The 20,038-nt window shown below is 51.2% G+C and overlaps 1 protein-coding gene across 2 annotated transcripts; it reads right to left on the reverse strand.

The window, feature by feature from the left end:
- Positions 1-717: 717 nt before the first annotated feature.
- SYNGR1 (synaptogyrin 1) lies at positions 718-19,666 on the reverse strand. 2 transcript variants are annotated; one of them, XM_084206616.1, is made up of 4 exons: positions 19,434-19,666; positions 8,608-8,845; positions 7,612-7,757; positions 718-5,059 (listed from the first exon to the last, which is right to left on the reverse strand). In XM_084206616.1, exons 1-4 carry the CDS (start codon positions 19,530-19,532, stop codon positions 4,841-4,843), a joined length of 702 nt encoding a protein of 233 aa, XP_084062742.1. In that variant the 5' UTR covers positions 19,533-19,666; the 3' UTR covers positions 718-4,840. The 2 variants fall into 2 exon arrangements, with proteins under 2 accessions (XP_084062742.1, XP_084062743.1); XM_084206617.1 differs by having other exon boundaries at positions 4,916-6,290.
- Positions 19,667-20,038: the final 372 nt, after the last annotated feature.

Raw genomic sequence — 20,038 nt, forward strand, 5'->3', positions numbered from 1 at the left:
GTCCTCAAACCTTGCAAAGGTTGGGAAATGTGATACTCAGGTACTCGGGTGACAGACTCATTAAAAGGGGACGAGAGGGAAGCTTTAGCTAAGCATCAGCACAGGATGGGATTTTGATTTTCATTTTTATTGCAAAGCCTGTTGGAATAAGATCATTTTTACTGATGGGCTGCCAATCACTGACACCCACTGTGGGCAATGGCCCTGAGAGCTCATTTCCCAGGATTTGATTATGTTTTGAACAACAGACACCTGAGCAATGGTCACACGTAGATGACTAAAGATAAAGACACATCAAAGGACTAAACACTTCTGCTTCCCTCGGTGAGGAAATACAGGTGTTTATTTCCATATGGATTTGTATCCTCTATTCCTGTAAGTCCCCCATCCTATTGCCACATGCTTTTCACAGTGAGAGTCCACTTCTAACATGGCGTGTCAGATTCCTCAGGTTTTCCAACTGATTAGGTGAGAGACACTTGATGGTGTGTGTGATTTGAAACTTAGGCCAAGTAAAACATACAACCATTAGCTTCCACCAAAACATCTCAATAAGGGCAGCTCTTTAGGTTTCTTTCCTCCATCCAAGCCACTGATTGTCACTAAACTTGCCAGCTTGGCCATGCAGGAGCACAGGAGCCAATGCTCTTGTAGCAAACCAAGAAAAGCCGTCCCTCCCCAAAGAAGAAAATTCAGACCATTTTTTTTTCCATATAGTACGGTTATTTTGAACGTCATAACTTTATTGAGACACCAGTAGTTACCACCTTCACTTTGTTAACCACAAATATATAGGACATTGTAAACACAGGTGCCGAGGTGGCGGGGTTCGCTGTAGTTGAATTTCAGAAGGGACGGGGGCAGGGGCAGGGGGAGGAGGAGGGGTGAAGGGACACTCGGGCTTAGACAAGACCACTCAGAGGATCCTGTATGCGGCAGGCCATCCATGAGTCATCGGATATACGTATATATGTATAGCTTTATATTATACATCTCTTTAAATATATATATATAATATATATACTATACACAGGCAGTAATGTGGCAGGGGAAGGGGCAGGGCAGCCCAGGTGGTGTTACAAATGCCACACAGGCAGCAGGGAGTTGTCTGGATGTATCGTTTGAATTTGCTGCATGAGGTGGCCTCACTGGGCTCCTTACCTTGTACCTGCTCTGGGGATGGGAGCTGAGACTCCTGTGGGAATCACCCTGCAATGCTGCCTTCCTGGGTCCTCCCAAGTGCTTGCAAGGGTACAGGGACAAAGACACCTCCTCCCCTGTGGGAACTGCCAGGAATAATGCAGAGAGGAAGGGCGTGTGATGAGGTGATGAACAGGGTGGTGGGGATATGGGTGATCCAGGGATGGGGACACATCAGGAGGCTGAATGCACAGACAGAACTGGGGCAACATTTCATCATCTCTTTGCCCTTCACAGCCTCTGCTTCCACAAAACAGTCCCTTACTTGGGGGCTTCATAAAATAAGAAGACATCAAGGAGCCATTGCTCCCAACAAGGGATGTGTAATCCCCTGTAATCGGAACAAATGGCAGAGGGGGAAGAAAGCCGCCTTATCATTTTGCTTATACAGCCTTCCCTCTGATCTCCTAATCTCTAGAGCGGGGCTGATCTCACCCACACTTAGAATGTAAAAGGGACATGTTCCAGTCAGCTGCTCGGGTCTCGCCTATGATCACCAGAAATAGGCAGCACCTTATCAGAAGCCCCTAAGATAAGATAACCAGCCCTTTGGGTAGGTCTGTATGTCTCATCAGCCACAGAACCAGCCAAATGCCACTGGAAATTGCATTCTGCATTTCAAAGGGCTACATGCAAACAAGCAGAGTCCCACTCCCAGGTCTGCCACCACCAACCCTCCACTGCAAAGGCTGAAAGCACATGAAGCCAACCAGAGTATGTTTTCTCCCATGAGCAAAAGCAAGAAGCTGTCCGAGTATCTACTGTTGTAGTGTCACATCAATGCTTTTCTCATGACATAAAGCAAGGAGAACAACAGAGAGATGGGAAGTAACCCAAGATGAAGTCACTTGGCTCAAGTCCCACTGGTTCTGAGGGGGAGGCTCATTCCTGCCTCCAGCCCACCTGAGCCATCAGCTCATGAGGGAAGCAAGCCCAAGAGGATAAAGAAAAGCTTGCTCATTAGTCAGCCCCAAATGGTGTTTAGCCACCTACGTAACTCTGATGGGAGAAGGGGCATGCAAGATGCTCCTGCACCACACCCCAAAACAGAGCCCCAGGTAGATCCCCCACATACTGCCTGTACCTCTCCTTATGTGCCTAGTCACTCACAGAGGAGGGATCTCCCAAAACGTACAACATATTTTTGTGCTGAGGGATGGTTACTTATAGCCTCCACCTCCTCTTGGCTCCCACCCCACACCCCAAAGGAAAGCATGAAGGATAACACAGATGAATCTAGGTGAGTACAACTAACTTCTCCTCCACCTCATCATTCAATCATTCTTCTTCCCTGGTGGGAGACAGACAGGAGGGTGCTCCCCCCACATCCAGTCACAACAAACCTCTCTCAATAAAGTAAACCCGTCCCAAGCCTAAATATTAGGCTGAACCCACAGAAAATGAAGCTCGAGGGGCTACCTCCCAAAAAGCACCCCTCTTATTTACAGTATTGCATTCACTCATAGGCACAGAGCAAGGGATGTGTGCCTGTGCCCAGTCATTCCTGCTGCGTCCTAGGGCTACCTGATCCCCTGCTCCTGTCCTCACCAGTGGGTAACCACCAGTGAGGCAGGCCAAGCCTGGGGAGGACAAGCCATGGGGACAGCTGCCAGCAGCACAAATGTGCTGGAAGGAACAGGGAGAAACAGTGCCTGTGTATGTAGTGGAGAACACTGCTCCACTTCCCCCTGCTGCTCTACAGTTTCTACCCCTTCCTTATCTTTGTGGGGCATTGGGAGGAGGGAAAGACTGGTAACCTTGGTGTCCTCCAGATGAGATATTCACACAACCACAGCCCAGACCTGTGTCCCATTCTCCCCACTCCTAAGGGGGCTATGAGGAATAGGCTGGATGTGCAGTGCAGGCACTGACAGATTTTGGATCTGCTCCTGATCTCTGCTACTGGGACCAGTGTCGCATCAAGCAGGGTGGCTGCCTGGGGGATGGAGCTCCTTACTTCTGCAAGATAAAGCCTGCTTCTTGTGCTCTGAGAGATGTCTGTGCCCAGGAGAATGATCTAGGTAGCTATTGCTAAATTATTTCCATTTAGGGGAAATCTGGGAATCTGTCTTCACGCACAGACCAAACTTCTAACTTGGAACAAAGAGTGGGCTTCCACAGTTGTGTCTTTACTTGAAGCAAAATCATGAGGAGTGTGGAATGACACCCATAGGAGCTCTATCTAACAGTCACTGCTGCCACCTAGGCGAGGCTCTGAATTCAGCCAGGATCTGAGATGCTGCAGAAGAGCACTAAGGTATGGTCTATGGCAAGTAAGAAAGACCAGTTTTTAGACACTCAATCTGCTCTATCTGGCCCCAACCAATTTTCTGCACACCAAGACCTCTTCCCTGTCTGAGTGGGAGGCAAAGCGCAGCCGTACAGGGCAGGACCCCTCGCGCTTGGCTGCACTCCTGTGCAAGAGCCAGACACATGCTGGCTATCTCAGCAGCAGTATTTCTTCCTAAGTGGGGTCCTGCTCCATTCCTGTGTGCTGCAAAGATGGTGTCAGCAAGAGGCTTTGCACTATTGTAAAGGAACAGAGGAACAGAAGATTCAGCAGGACCTGAGGAGCAAAACTGTCTTTCTTTTCCTCCTGCTCTGGGTGAAATGACAAAGCTCCCCTCTACCCCTCGAACGAGCCCAGCTGGGGTTAAAGGCTCTCAGGGCTCTCTAGAAGCCCACCTCCTCCATCTTTCCTCCCACAGGCACTGTGTCTGGGCCCAGAGACTGGGCATGGCTCCCCTCCTGCCTCATCAAACACTGGTCTGGGAAGAGCAGTGACTAGCAGGACGTACAGCTGAGGGGAATCACCGTCCACCTCAATCCAAGGGGGCTGAGGAAGGACTGAATCTCAGGGCACCGCCCCTCTGCTCTGCTCAGTCTCTTGCTGTAACCTACAGACATGCCTGTGATTTCTGATTGTACCTGCAAATCTTCCTTTTTCCCTTCCCATTTTTTCTTCTTTTACTCTCCTCTTCTCCAATACCACTACTCCCAAACCCTCTAAAAATAAAGCACCCCTCCCTCACTAGCATGTGGTAGGGAAAAGCCCCATTGTCTTTACATGGAGGACACCGTTCCTTCTGTCCTTCAGGCCCCTCCTCACACTCTTGAATGCTGACTCCAACACCATTCTCCTCCCTGAGCCACCAGGTGCTCCAAACCAATGTGGATGCTCCCACATCTACTCCAGCCTTTAGCAATACCATCTCTTCTAGGAAGGTCCCTGTTCCCTCTCATTTCTTCTGTTCTGCCTCCAACACCCTTTTCCCTGCCCTGCCGGTGCCACAGCTCCTCTCCTGTCCACAAGACAGACTCTGCCCTCTGTAACAAGGCAGAGGGAGAGGAGGACAGGAGGGACCTTCCTATCAAAATGCAGATTTGGGAAAAATTTGGTTCTGGCAGGTAGCTCGGTGGGAGAGGAGAAGGAATAGGTGATGGGGAAACCTTTTTTCCTTTTTTTTTTTTTTGCCTTTTTTAAAAACAATAAATAAAAACAGATGACCCAGAAGGCTGGAGCATAGCTGAGAGCCACCTCTTGTACCACTATGCACGTGTCTTGTTTGTGCCTCGGCTTTCTGCCGGCAGTGGGAACGGGGGCAGAAGGGAAAGGGGAAGGGAAAGGGGCATCGGTGGCTCAGTAGTTCTGCGTTTGGTACCCCTGTGTCTCGGTGTCGAAAGCATCTGCTGGAGGGGGCTGCTGGTACGTCCCCACCGCATCTGTAGCATCCTCCTCGTTCGTGTAGGGAGCATAAGGCATGCCGGAGTCCTGGCTTGGGTCCATGTAGTCCTGGGAGAAGAGGGCCGAATCGGCACCCAGCTGGAAACGCTGATACGCCAGGAACGCCTGGCCCACCTTTAAGGGAGGAGGTGGAGGGAAGAGATGGGAAGCAGACAGGGAAGAGGAAAAAGAGGAGGAACGTACCGAAAAAGAGAAACAAACAAAAGTGGGGTTAGTAATGGTTACGGATTAGTGTGCGAGGCCCGCCTGGCAGATCGCCGGTGAAACGCCCCACGAGCACGGAAGTCCACGCTCTCCCACAGAAAGCGCGAGCCCACAAGGAGAGAGGAGGACTGGGCAGGGATGGCTGCAAGACCAGCTGGCTGTGTGCAGCCTGCCAAGGCTCCCTGCTTTCTCTGGGATGTTCAGGGCACCGCCTGTCTGCCAGCAGGGTTTCACCAACATTGCACGGGTGGCAAAGGCTCAGTTGGCACTGGTTATCCCGGTCAGCCCCTCCTGGCTGTGGGGAGGCAATCTGCCTCAGCAACACCAGAGAGCTCGGCTGCTGGGCTGCATCCACGAGGCCATTTGACTTGTAAAGCCAGTAAGGAGAGCAGGATTTGACACAAAGTACTGAGGTAGAGGTCACTCCCTGAAACACCTTCACCAGTCAACATCTGCAAGGTGTAGCAGAGACCTTGGGAAGGAGCAGCAGGAAGCAAGGCAGCTGCTTCCCAGACCAGGGGACAGTTAGCAAGCAAACTGCTGTCTCCTGCCTCAGGCACCTTTTAGTGGACTGCAGGAGCCTGGGCATAGGGTTCAGCAGGCATGGCTCATTGTCCCAGAGCATCCCTGAGAGAGGTGAGGAGTCTAGCAAGTGACGGGGGAGAGGTTTTTGGGGAATGAGGTCTGGGAAGAAATGGAAGACATAAAATATTGGGGGCAGAGGGCATCTCCTGGCTGAAATATTAGGTCTGAGCAGTCATCAAAAAAAGGCACAGTGGTGTTACACAGCATTAGTTAGGGTATGGGTGAGGGAGAGAAGGGAGCAGAAGAGGAGAAGAAATTGCCAGTTCCAACCCTCCAGAGGGAGATCCCCCATTTAATGGACAACCCCACTCCAATCCAATGGCCCATATCTTCCCATCCCATGCCCTGCAGTGACCACACACTCATAGTCAGGGCATTGGAACCAGCTCTGCTTAGCGACCTCCTCCATCTGCATCCCTCCACCCCTTCCCCCAAATTCTCCCATCAGCAAGGGGCACTAAGGCAGCAAGGATGGGGAGTTAGGGAACAGGGTATTGTATTCCTCCTGAAAATTAATGTCTCCAAGTCTCCGGAAAGCCAGAAATGCGAGGAAGCCCTGTGAGGAGAGAGGGTTGTGGGAAGGAGAATCAGTAAGGTAGAGCAAACCAGTGTGTTTGACTGAAATTTAAAAAAAACCCAAGGAACCAGAGGTAGAGGATGCCTTTTTGGCCACTTGCAAGCCTCTGCATGGGAGAGGATCACTGCAGGTGATGGCACCTCCAAAAGTGTCCTGAGAGACCCCTTGCAAAAACCCTGCTCCTTGTCTCACTTTCTGCTGGAGCTTGCAAGGGGCTTTTGGCAGCTCACAAGTGCAGGACAGCTCATGAAGGGAACACACACTTCTGTCTCTCAATCCTGCCCAGTGTCACCATGGTGAGGGTGCTGACAGCACAACCCTTTGCAGCCCCCTTTCCTCTTTGACGGCTCTGTGGTCTTATGGCACCTTTCCTATCTGGTCCCTGCCCAACATCAAGGCCTGTAGGAAGAGGAGAAGATAAAGCCACAAGGGCTTATGCATGGAGACGAGGTTAAAATGCTTTCCTGCTTGGCACTATCCTGTCACTTCAGAAAAAAATCACTTGTGCTTGGTGCTCTCAGAGGCAGGAGGAAGTCATCAGAGATATTTATATTTCACCCAACAGTTTTTCCAGGAAACTGGCCATAAAGAACTGCTGGGGAAAGGGCAGTCTTAAGACAGCACTATCACCTCCCTAAAAGGTGACCCAGTGAGGTGGCACTCCAGTGGTGGGTGCAGAATCCAGAAGAACAATGATGACATCTTGCATGATGAGAGCAAAGGTGGGAGGGAGATGGGTGCAACCCCTGGCCTGCAGCTCCCTTCTCTGTTTAGTGTCTGTAAGGTGAAAATGCTGTTGAAGTCCTCTGACACACAGAGAAAACAGTAACGGGTTGTCCAGAGAGGTAGTGGATGCCCCATCCCTGCAAACATTCAAAGTCAGATTAAACTGGCTCTGAGCCACCTGATCTAGTTGAACATGTCCCTGTTCTTTGCCTGGGGGTTGGACTAGATGGCCTTTAAAAGTCCCCTCCAACCCAAATTATTATATGATTCTATGACAATGGTGGTTGGGGAGCTGGCTTGTCCAAGGTCATATTAAAGGTCTGTTGAGCACACTCCTTACAGGGATATGAGCCTCTCTTGCCCATTGTGCTTATTAGTGCTCTGAAACCTTTTTCCACTCAAGTTTTTGAGTCCCAGGTTTACTTCCCAACCACCTCCTCTCCTGAATTTCCTTCTCAGAAGCCATGTGAACTGAGATCCCAGGGGCCCCACTCTTAGCCAGTCTCTTTTCATTCCTCACAAGATAATACAGCACACAGGACATTTGATCCCATGTCATGGCTACTCTACTCACCCAGGTAAAGATGGAGAAGAACGAGAACGTGATGGCTGCTCGGGCTGCATCCCCTCCCTCATTCAGTGGGTTGTCCTCTGGTTTCGAAGCTTGCCACTGGTTGGTCAGAAAGCAGAAACCAACAAACCAGAGGAATGCCCAAAAGGCTGGGATGGACCACCACCGGCGTGCCAAAGGGAAGGACAAAGACAAGAAGAAGATATGCGTGAGCATAACATATACATATTACATTTCTCTGGAAATTTCAACCCTCTGAGACCCACCACTCTGTTGTAGACTGGGCCAAACTGACTGCTCAGCCAATCTGAGCCCAGGTGAGCTTGCAGGCTCCCTGACAGCAAATTGTCAAGGTGACCAAGAGGTGTCTGCAGAGAGCACGTCAGGAGAGTTCATTTGCTTGTGTTTAGACTGATCATAGGACTTGCATTTGGCCTTGGGAGGGAGCCTGAAGGGCTTCCAGTCCTACAGCAATCACCTGGGCTCTATGAAACAGCCACTGCTTCACAATCCTGTCCTGCAAGGACAAGCAAAGAGCGATTCCTTCCATGGGAGCTGCAAAAGAGTGAGAAGCAGCTGGTGTGCAGTTACACGGAGACCAGCTTGTGCTCAGGACAGAACAGCTCAGGGACTCGCATCAAGGAAAGGTGCTGAAAGATCACTAACACGCTGTGCCCCCAGGAAAGGGGTGAAGGTAGGAGGCACTCACCCTCTGCCAAGCACAAGCAGACACCTGGCAGTGAGGGAAATGGGCATTCTAAAGCAACAGAAAAAGAGGGCACAATCCTCCAAACTTCTCTTGTCAGCTGTACATAGGATTGCTAGGCAAGGGGCTAACTGTGAAAGAACTTGCAAGCCCAAAGTCTTTAGCAAATCCAGGTGCTTCACCTGCTCCTGCCCTCACTCCGTTCCTGGCCCCTTTGCCATACTCCAGGGAGAGCCTGACATTGAGCAGTTTGCCTGAAGGGCTGGAATAAGCCAGCCCTTTGGGAAGCTCACCCGAGACACCGATGTCCGAGAGCACTGCCTTCTTGCGGTCCTTGACGCTGCTGATCTGCGGGAAGTAGGCATCCAGAGCCAGGTAAAGAAGGCAGCTGAGGAAGGCGAGGACACCCACGGTAATGCCATAGTTGCAGGCGTTGTGATTGCGGTTGAAGATGCAGTGCTCTTCTACCTCATCCACACGGTTCACGTACCCTTCATTGACAATGGAGCCGAACACCACGATGGAGAACACCTGGTGGGGAGGGAGGCCAGAGACACATCAGGGCAAGCCCCATCTCTCTGGACCAGCAGAAAGGAGCAGAACTCTGCAGGGGACACCCTTCACCAGCACCTTTCTGCTCTGCTGAGCTCCTGCCTGGCTGCCTTGCCTGGGTTGTAGCCACAGGGAATTTACTAGGAACATGGTCTCATTTTATTTCTGAGGATTAACTTATAATAGGACATTTTTAGATTTAACCTTTTTATCCATCTGACCTAAAGTGATGCAAAGCAGTTGCAGTCTGGAGTAAGGGTGGCTTCCTACAGACACACAGAGAAGTGACAAGGAATGTAAATTGGGATATGGTTTTGGTGTGGGTGCCTGCATACAATGGCTTCAAGTAGTGGAAATCCTCTTAGTTTGCACTTACTCTCCCACTCACTCCTTTCTCTTCAAGAGATTAATTGTTTCTGCCATGCATCTGTTCACTATTTTATCTATCAAGCTACTACGCTCTTTTCCCCATCCACCCTCCCACAATCTACAGCCCTGCTTGCTCTGCAGCTCCATACTGCTGGGCTTCCAATCTTCCCATTTCCCCACACCACACACCTCTCTCCACCGGTTTTCCATCACCCCACTCCATGACACCATCTATCCAGTCCACTTACCCATATGCCAACACTCTCCAACCTTCCCCACAGATTTCAGGGCCAAACAAAACTCCAGGTCCACTTGTCAGAGCCACTGTGAGTCCTCCCTACCTGTCACCACCACTGCCACTGCATGTTATTTTAAATCAGGCAGAATTAAGGATGAGTCCAGGTAGAAATGCCCTAATCCGCAGTTGCTGGTCTAATCTTTGCTCATGGGCTTAGCCTTCGTCGCCTGCCACAAGGCTGTCCCTCTTTGACACAGCAGGTTCACCAAAGCAGAGAGCTATTTACAGCAGCCCCAGTTCTGCACCTTGCATCTCAAATAAACAGCTTCCCCTTCCCCACAGAAGAAAGAAGGGAATATTAAGGCATGTACAGATTTTTCTTTGCGGGGCACCTGGAGACCCTCACTAGGAACAGCTGACTGGATGCTGCCTGCAAGAAGAGCCTCAGGGAAATGGGAATGGGACCTCAAGCGTGGGATGAAATTACATATGAAGTGCACTAGGACATCACCAGGGTACTCTGCCAGCCTGGGAGATGTCTGCACAACAAGACTTGGCACCTTTGAAACCACCCTCCCATCCCCAAGGAGAAGCAGCACACAAGAAGATGAGGAGGCCAAGTCTCCTGCAGGAAGTGGAGCTAGGTCTGAGTGTTTGCCTGGTCAGGACCCCAGTTCCACTTAACCCAACCAAGCACCAGAAGACAACCCAGAAAGCAGAGAAGCAGCTTTGTGAGTGCAGGGAAAATGGCTGATTAATGCCAATCCAATACACCATCATTTATCAGTGAGGTTGGATACCTGAGATCCAAAGCACAGACCTCTGCTCCTTGGCCTGCGGCATCAAGATCCAAAGGAAAAGCCTTACTCAGTGTCCCCCAACAGCCCTAAGGCAGATACCCAACATCAAACACATTTCACCTGCTAAACTCTAACAAATATCCACTGACACCAATATAATTTTCACCTCAAGTCTCATAATTGGGTCACACTTGGGTTGTTGAAATTGGGTGTATCAAGCTAGAGCAAACTAAAAAAAGCTGGAAGCTGGTGTTCCTAAGCGTAGGAGCTATATGGGTTCTCTGAAAATCATAAGAGCTTTTTAAGTTTAGAAGTAAAATAACCGATTTGTCCTCCTCCTCCTTCTTCTTGCAAATCGAGATTGATCATATTTTGCAGAAATTGCCCGTGAAAATTAAATAAGACTCTCTTCTGCTAGAAGCAAAGATTTAGTCCTCAAAATTTCAGCCTGAATGGTTTGGAAAGCAGCAAAATTGCAGAAAATTATAGCCAGGCTCTTTTGGTGGGATGTCTCACACACCTTCACAAGAGGCTGGGCTGGCAGGTCTGCTTAGGGTCATTGGCAATAACACCCTGCTCCTCTGACCCAAGGGAGAGCTAACAGACTCCTGAAGTGACATGCCAATGTGAGGCTGTGACCAGCACTGATGCTGACACCTGAACTACCAACCTCCATATATTGAGCGTACAAAGTGGATGCCCTGTTTTCTGCAGCATTAGACAGAAAGCCTATCTATTCTTTGGAAGATGAGGAACAGCCTCTAAAGTAGCATAGTCTGGTGTTCAGTTTTGGTTTAGGACTCAAAACTAGTAAAATGTTGGTTCCCTGAGTCAGAGGAACCCTTGCAATGAGATTTATTGTGAGTCTCTGCTCATCCATTTGGGATTAATGACCTTTTGCAATGGTCTGTCCACAGACAGACATCTGTGGAGACACATCCTGATACACATCTCCTCTTTGCTCCTACCTTTGGGTTTGCTGCTGGGCTGGTCAGAATAATTTCTTTTTGCATTTGCTCTTTCATGCCTTTTTATGCTGGCACACCATAAAGGCACAGCTCAGAGTCACAAGACTAGAGGAACATCTCTCTCTCCTTAATTTTCAAGCAGAGGTAGCATTCCTAACTTCCTTTCTCCACCTGCAGTCAGCCAAGATGCCAGACTTCTCTCCTACGAAGAGAAACCTGTTTCACAGCCTGGAGGTGCCCAAGGTATGATTTACAGGCAAGCATCTGATTTCAGATGATCTTAGGAGTTTTCTAAGGAGATTTCACTAAGCATGTTCTCACCTGTGAGCAGAATAAGACACTGTGGATGCTTATCCTCTCTGTCCTGAAACAGCCATCCCAAAGTACTCTTTGTCCTTAGGAAAGCTTTCTATGGACCAAAGCACAGTAGCTTACGAGACGTCTCCTTCTCTCTGTGTTTTCCTCACCATTGGCATCAGCTGTGATCCATGCTCCCCTCCCTGGCACTGCAGAGAGGGCCAAGAGAGGGTGTGCTCCCTTTGCCAGCCTGTCACCACCCTGCTGGCACAGCAAAACGCTGTGAGGGCCCACTGTGCCCAGAAGCCTTGAGCTGGGCTGGGTTACACTGACTGGGCAAGAATGGGCAGGCTCAAACCAGAGATTCCAGGCAGAGCTGGACAGCAAAAGAAACTGCTGCTGCTGCTGCTGCTGCTGCCAGGCAACATCACCTCTTTCATTCCCATGATGTCCATACCTGGAAACTGTTGTGACAAACAATTTTCTAAAAAAAAAAATCATAGTTATGAGCTTAGATCTTGCAGCCTTTAGGAGAAGCACACTTCATCCATGACAGCTATTCCTTGTTGGTACGGGAGCAGCTGGGTGGAAGCTCCCTGACATGGCAAGTCATCTTAGAAAGAGCAAATATATTTTATTTCCTTGATTTCACAATCCATGCCCTGAAAGATGATCCAAGCAGCAGACGCAGAATGAATGACTGCTTAGATTATAAACAAAGCACCAAGCTTTCAAGGATGAAGTGTTTACATTCCTGTTCCTGGCACATCTGCAGCACTTGTAAGGAAGTACCAGTGACCTCCAGCACTGGCACAAGCCTCTTACTGCTCCATGTTACTGCTGCGTCTTCTCCCCCTAATTGGCATTTGCTGCACAAAGCCCTGCCTACAGCCACTGATAAAGTGGCCCAAAATCCACATCCAACTGCGAAGAGGAAGCAAGGAGAAGATGGCAGAAGTCTTCTCCTGACTCAGCAGTGAGATGCGGACAAGTGGCTTGACTGCAGGCTAACAGGAAGCCTCCCGAGGCTCCCAAATGCAGCCCATCTTTCCCCTCTGCAGAGGGAGATCGCTGGCCACTTTCTTATGCTCGGTAATGAAAACCAGCCAACCATCCCCAGCTTTGTGCACTTAAGCTGCCTCATTTCTTCAGCAAGGCTACTTAAGTCAATTAACAGACTTGAACTAACTAGATTTTTAGGTTGAGAGGGTTTCTTTAAGCCTCCAAGAGCAACATCAATTGGGCAGGTGTGTGGCCTGTCTGGAGGTACTCATTTAATAAGCAGTAAAATATTTGGCTACACTCAAAAAAGGGACAGAAAAGACCACCGGGAAAACTCATCCCTGCTGCTGGGACCAGGCTTTGCTCCACTTCACTGCTCCTTACACACCATGTCCACACAGGTTGTTGCAATCATTTTCCTCGATTCCTGTTTTCATCCAGGAGTTTTGAGGGCACCAAGTGCAGCCAGAGCCAGGTGCATTGCAAAGCTGACACAGGCAGAGCAATGTGCCAAGAGACGCAGCAAAATGAACTTAATGCTTAGCACTGCGGGGAGGAGACAGAGAAGCTGAGTTTTCCTCTCCTCGTTTCTCAAGGGGCTCATGCTGTTACAGGCACGTAAAGGCTCATTACAGTGAGAAAAGTGCAAAGCAAGCAAAATTCTGCATCTTGTCATAAAACACCTTTTTTCCCCCCTTGGTAAACTAGGTGATCTGATTTTGCCAAAGGCCAAGGTGAAAGATGAGAAGAGAGGCTCTCCAGTCCCTCCCCACTGCAGGCTCAACCCTGCAGAAAGCCAGGTAAAACCTCCTGAGCATCATGTGAGGCACTTTCCACCATGCTGCCCATCCCCAGCCATGCATCAGATGCTCCTGAGCATCATGTGATGGATGCAAAGCACAGCCAGCCTCTGGCAGTGCACTAGGATTTTCCTGTACCTCATCCCAGCACTTTGTCATGCTGCCTTCCTGACTTCATCCCCAAGATCCCCATGATGGCTGTGGTTGGGATGAGACTGAAGAGAGTTTCTGCCCAGCTGCCTGCTCGGGCTCGCTGCAATGCCCTCCAGTCACAGCCTCTGTCGCACTGCGTGCTGCCTCTCCCTCTTACATACCCCCTTTTTTATTCTGTTATAGAGAGGAAATAGTTTAATGACATAATATTCCTCGTGGGACTTTAAATCAAATCCCCCTCCGGCAGAATGAAGCCATAACCTCTTCTGAGTTTGATCTGGTTATGACCAGGAATCAGTCTGTTTAAAAAGAAAGCAAGAGCAGGAGACGGCGCAAATGATAAACTGGCAGAGATGATCTGGCTTTCATTTTCATTCAGCCACTTGCAAATGGAGTCTCTGGAAAGCTTTGGAGTGCCCTGTACAGACATGGAATATAATAATAATTATTATTATTGTCATTAAATCTACTTGTATTTAGTTCTTTTTGAAGAAAAATGCAGCTTTTGAGATGCATAGGGCTGGCAGCTTGGAAACAGGCAGCCTCTATTTATTCCCCCAGCCTGCACCATGCAGGCAGCAAACAACTCCTGCCCACAGTCTCGACAGTCTGAGCCTTGTGCAGGTGCTGGAGGAGACCAGTCCCCCAGGAGCCCATTTCCCTGAACATGGGACAGGGGAAAAGCACGGGTGTGCCAGTACTTCCCTCCCAGCTCACCCTCCCTGGCCGTCAGCCCCATGGCACCAGCTCCCCAGCCAGGGCTGAGCCGGAGCAGGTGACTGAAGGGAGAAAGGCTCCGCATCCCTAATCCTGCCATGGGATCTGGGACACACTTTCCTGGCCAGCCAGCCTTTTTTTCACACATGGTTTGGCAGCTGACTGCCTGGCCATTAACCCTTCTGCCTCCCACCAGACCTGTGCTCAGGTCTCATGCAGCTCCCATGGTTAAACAGCATCTTCTGTCCCACCATGGCTGGTGACAGCCCTCCACAATCACATGTCCACGGTGGTATTCAGGTTCTTCTGTACTTTCTAGATGGTCCCTACATTGCTGTGCCACTGGTCAGCAAAGTAGCTGCCCAAAAGTTGCACCTTTTTCCCAGATGAAAAGTTCAGTTTTCTTTCTAGCACATCTCCCCCTCCTTGGCTTGGCTGTGCCAGCATAGGCAGAGAACTGCATGCCGTGCCACCTGCAGTGCCTGCTCCTCTTGCAGCCACACAGGTCCTCTCTGCTGCCTTGTTCCACACAAACATTTGCATTAGCCATGTCCCATCACCATGCAGCTCCTCTGCTTCTCCCCTGTATGCCTCTCATGTTTTCAAACAGCAGATTACATATGGTTATTTTTTGCTCATGTTTCTGACTGTCTTTGGTCCCTATTGCTACTTCTCAGATTTTTATCTGGAAATATCATTAATGAGAGATTTGTTTCTGCTCCAAGATCCTTCCTGGAAATGCTGGGCTGGAAACAACACAACTTGCTGTATCCAACCTGAATCACTGAGCGACTGTGCATATCTGTTGTTCATCTTGTGACACAGCCTTTCACCCAATCTTAATGACAGCAAAACACCAAAAATCCTTTTGAAGCTGACCTAGGCAAGGGCATCCCACAAAGAACTGTCCCTAGGGCTTGACTGAGAGCATGTGCTGTGAACCACTGCGCTCCTTTCATCGGCACCAATTTACCTCACAAGCACGCAGGCAGTGAGCATAGGGGCTGCAGCAAAAATGGAGTGGAGGAGCAGAGGCAGAAAGCATGAGCTATGTATGGCTCAGGAACATGAGCAAGGTCTCAGCTAAATCAGCTGGGGACAGAAGGAAGGTGGGAGCCCAGCTGCAGCTGGTTTTAGACTAATAAGGCCTCCAGGCTCTAAGGCTCAGTTTAACTGCCATTGCAAGCCCATACTACGTGTCCTTAGGAAGAGACTAGTGGTGTTGCAAGCCAAGCATGAGTGTGGCAAGCCAGGGACCTGCTGGCAAGGCAGGAGATGGGGCTCTCTGCCATGCTGTGGCTAGCTCCCATCCTCCAGCTTTCAGATGGCAGCCTCCCATGGGGAAGCCAGGAATGTGGTTCCTGTCCTTCCCCTGCCTTGTCTGCTCAGTTGGAGCTGCTTGGGATGTGCTGTGCCTGTAGGCACAGGGGACAGCCCTTCCTGTACCAGTACAAAAGTTCTGGATGCTCCTAGCAGCCAAAGGACATAGTGGCAACAGCAGCAAGTGATGGAAAAGGAGACTGAGTGTCTCTCCTCACTGAACCGCCCTCCAGAGAGGCAGTGTCCTTGGTGTCAGAGGGGGACCTGGCACCTCAAACTATGTGACAAGTTTTAATGGGCTGCTTTGTCTGTGCAGCTCTGGTTAGAAATACTCTTACTCAAGCCCACGTCAAAATAAGCTGGGCCTGCTTCCAAAAACTGAGTTACTTTTGCCTTGTTAGGCTTTTACATCAAGCAGCACTTCAGTTTCTCCAGCAAGCAGGTTTCCAAGCAGACAGGAGCACCTGGAACAACCTGTTTCGATTAGCATTTTACTTATTTATGGCGCCAGCGCTATATCCAACGCCTGTGGGTTGCAGAGGAGCCACCCAGCGCCCCTGCACCGGCTGTGGAGAGCACTGCTGCACTGCCCTGTGGGGCAGGGCACAGTGGGAGTACGTAGGGATGTGCTCACACTTGCCTGCTTTATTTCAAGAAGAATCCTGGAGCTGTGCAGCCCTAGCTCGGTGTGGGTCACCCAACGCCACTAGCTCCAGCTGTAGCACCAATAGCTGCAGCTTCTGGGTCACCTAAACATCCAAACCTGACACAGGAGCCCCACAAAGCCACCACTGATCACCAGCACACACACCAGGCAACCAGGCAACCTTTCTGGAGGGAGACACTCACTCTGCTGTGCCTGCTGACCTCCAAAGCACCCACGAAACCTGAGCTGCCTCACAACACTGTCTTGGCGGACAGATGTTCCAGAATTGCTAAACTCTTTCCACAGTTTAGCATTCTCCTTGTCAAATTTATCCTATCTCCTCTTCAGCAAGGAGCAACATAAATAATCTTTGGTCATCCCATCTGTTCCTGATCCTGCAATTCTCCCTGGAGATTTGCTGCTGCCTCAATTGGGCTGCAAACTCCATGGGCAGGAGCCAGTTTTGGTGCCTCTCAGTAAAAAGTCATGTGCACCTCTGTGCCATCATGAAGTCTGCTAAAAGGCAGCATGACCCAAGCACAAGGTCACTGCCTAAGGAAGCAATCATGAGAATTTCTGCTCAGTGAAAGCTCATCACGTGAAACAGGCCAAAAGGAGCCTCCAGCTTGCCCTGGAGGGACAATGCACCATTCATGCCATGAGCAAGATAAAGGCAAATGAGATCTCAGGAGATGGCAGGCAAAATACTTTCAGTGTGTGCAAAAGCATGTGAAAGGAAGGATTCTCAGAGAGACCTCGAGGAGGGAGAGCCCTTGGCCACCAGAGGAGCTTGGCTCATGCAGCCTGGCACTAGAAAGTCTAAGTATGGATGCAATCAGTTTATAAATACCCAGGGGAAAACACCAGGGACAGAAAAGCACCGTTTAAACTGAAGGGCAAAAGATCACAAAAGTAAATGGATACCAAACAGATTTACAATGGAAAGCCTCTGACCACTGGAAACATGGAACCCTCTCTCAGAGGGAGGAAGTGAGAAGGGAAGAAAACCACAAACTAGTCTTTTTTCAGAAAAGCTCATCCAATTTATGGAAGGGGCCATAAAGGGTCTGATGCTTGCAACAGCCTGAGAGAGGATTTCACTGCCCACAGGGATCTCTCTTGGTCTCAAGTTTAAAGAAAAGACCAAAACTACAACTAAATATTTGGGGTGAGCTTTTGGTTTCTCTGCTTCGCTAAAGGAGGGATGCCCAGGAGGACACACAAGAGCAAGCCAGTGGAAAAGCAGGAGAAGGAAGGCATAGCCTTGCACCATGATGGCCATGCCACCCTCCCTTGCTGAACTGCTGACCTGGAGCACCTCCAGCTTCTGGAAAAGAACTTTAATTTCCAGGGCCAAGTGAAGTGCCTGGTGTAAATCCCACCCTGTCCTCTGTCAAGGTCAGATGGGCAGGGAGAAATAGAGCAGGGTCCCAAGGAGATGCTGCTCTGTAGAAAGTGCTTCTTGCCAGAGGAGACCTTGCAGGGCACAGAAATAAGCTCAGCAATCAAGCCAACAGTGTCTGAGATACTCTGAAGCAGATTAGGTGCCTAATTAAAAAACAAATGTATTTCTTGCTCTCTCTCCCTCACCTGGCGCCTCCAGGAAGCCAAAATCCTGCAGTGCTTGGATGAAGGGGAAAAAACCCACCAGACTGAGAGGCAGATAGAGAAAGATAAAATTCTGCCACAGAGATTAGCAATGGGAGAGCCTTTGTAGGTCACATCACATCCATCATCCCTGGGCACACAGGCTGGCTCCACTCCAGCCTCCCAGGGGCGGGGGGCACGCGTACCCCCTCGCTTGGTGCCCAGCAGCAGCCCCAGCGAAGCAAACCCCTCCCAGCGTGATGTGCTGTACTGTAAACAAGCTCAGGCAGATGGACAGACAGACAGAATGCCCGCATTAATCAAGTCCTCAGCTGTCCTGTCTCCAGCCACCCTCCGAGTCGTCCGGAGGGGATATCACACACCCACCCGGATGGGAAGGCAAGGGCTGCCTCTCCACCACCACCAGCAGCAAGCCAGGCCACCTTCCCTTTTCCTCCTTGATTGCACCTGGCACTGCTTTTATTTTATTTTCCCAAAGCCAGCCTGCCGCTTTGCCTGCCAGCTCCCATGCGCATGTGTCTCCCCGGCGCTCTCTGCCTGCCCTCCCTTCTCCTCGCCCGGCTCAGACCTCAATCTCTCCCCCGCCAGCTCGCTGCTGCAGCTCTCGCTCCCTTAATCCCAATGACCTTCTTGAACAAACGCGCCAGCCCCGTGGGCAGCCATGGATCAGCGTCACGGGAAGAGGGAGAAACCTTCCCGTGACACCCCCGTTAGGCTCCTCTTCCCCCCTGCCCCCTTCCCCGCGAATTACCAAGAGGAAAACATTATAGAGAAGCAGGTTGGGGGGCTGAGAGGAAAAGGGTAAAACGCAGAGCAACATCCAGCCCCCGCAGCCCCTTCAACTCCCCCAGCACGGCCTGAGCCCAGCACCCTCTGACCCGCAGGGAAGCAATTCCAGGACTGCAGCATCCCCCCGCCCGGGTTCCCCGTCACCCCACATCCTGCTGTCTCCCTGCATCCACCATAAACACACAGGCATGGAAGAGTGAGAATTCAGCCCACCCTGGAAAGCACCAGAGACGGAGACAGGGTCATGGTCCAACCTGACTCACCCTGTCCCTCCCCACGGGAGAAACCCCAAACCAGCCTGCTCTCACCCTATATGGGCCTATACTCACACACAGTTATATGTGCATACAGCTGTACATCTATGTGCATGCACACGTGTGGATATGCCTGGACATTTATACATACAGATATATATATATAAAAACCCAGAGACAGAACCCTACATCCAAACATATTTATAACAGACATAGCCATAAATGCTACGGACGCATAAACGTCCATATCTCTGTGTACAGATCTAGGCTGTGTGGAGACATATTGATGGACACATGCTTATTATATATATATGAGGATACATGCGCATACACATGCATCTATAAAGCATATAACAACAAATATGTAATACATAACAGCATATGATGATGACACATAATAACATATAATGCTATATAACATACGGCATAATGATTTTATGTGTGTGTGTGAGCGTGTACGCAGGTGTGCAGGAAGGTCAGGGTCGGGGCCGGTGGCGGCCGCCCGCCCCGGAGGGAGCCCCGCGCCCCCCGCAGCCCGGCGGGCCGCCCCCCGCCCCGGTGCCGGTGCCGGTGTCGGTGCTGCCCGCGGGGGCGGCGGGGCCTTACCCAGGAGACGAACCGCAGGATGGTCTGCGGCTGCCGGATGAAGGCCTGCGGGTCGAAGGCGCCGCCGGCTTTCCCCGCTCCGAAGGCGCCCCCGTCCATGGCGGCGCGGGGGTGGGCGGGAGGCAGGCGGGGGGCTCGGCGGGCGGTGCCGGGCTGCGCCGAGCCGAGCCGGGCTGCGCCGAGCCGCGCCGAGCCGAGCCGTGCCTGGCAGCCCGGCGGCGACGAGCCGCGCGCGCCCGCCCACGGGGACGCGCCGCGCCGGGAGCGCGCAGCCTCCCCTTCCCCCGCCCCGCCGCCGCCGCGGCCGCCCGCGGCACACGGCGGGGACAAACGCGGGGCTGCGGGGCCGGAGGGTGCGGGGTGCCCGGGGTGCGGGCACTGCGGGGCGGGGAACACCTCCCGGTACTAGGACAGGCCACCCAGATCCCCGGGCAGGGCTGGGGGCGATGCCGCTCCTGGGTTCTGTGGGGCCCAGCAGGGCCAGCCCCCCGCCCGCCCACAGCCTCTGCTCGGCCCCAGGGAGGCTGTGCCCAACCCGGGACTCCCAAGCAGGAGACAAGGAGCCGCCGGAGGGGTCCTGCAGAGGCCGCAAAGATGATTCGGGG

Source organism: Fringilla coelebs, assembly GCF_963513975.1.
Source record: "Fringilla coelebs genome assembly, chromosome: 5".
Taxonomy (NCBI): Eukaryota; Metazoa; Chordata; class Aves; order Passeriformes; family Fringillidae; genus Fringilla; species Fringilla coelebs.

Coding starts and splice junctions, on each gene's coding strand:
- SYNGR1 (XM_084206616.1), bottom strand. CDS start 19,532: ATGGACGGGGGCGCCTTCGGAGCGGGGAAAGCCGGCGGCGCCTTCGAC. Junction 8,846..19,433: donor TCCTGCGGTTCGTCTCCTGG/GTAAGGCCCCGC, acceptor CCTCCCCACCAG/GTGTTCTCCATCGTGGTGTT. Junction 7,758..8,607: donor CTCGGACATCGGTGTCTCGG/GTGAGCTTCCCA, acceptor GGTCCATCCCAG/CCTTTTGGGCATTCCTCTGG.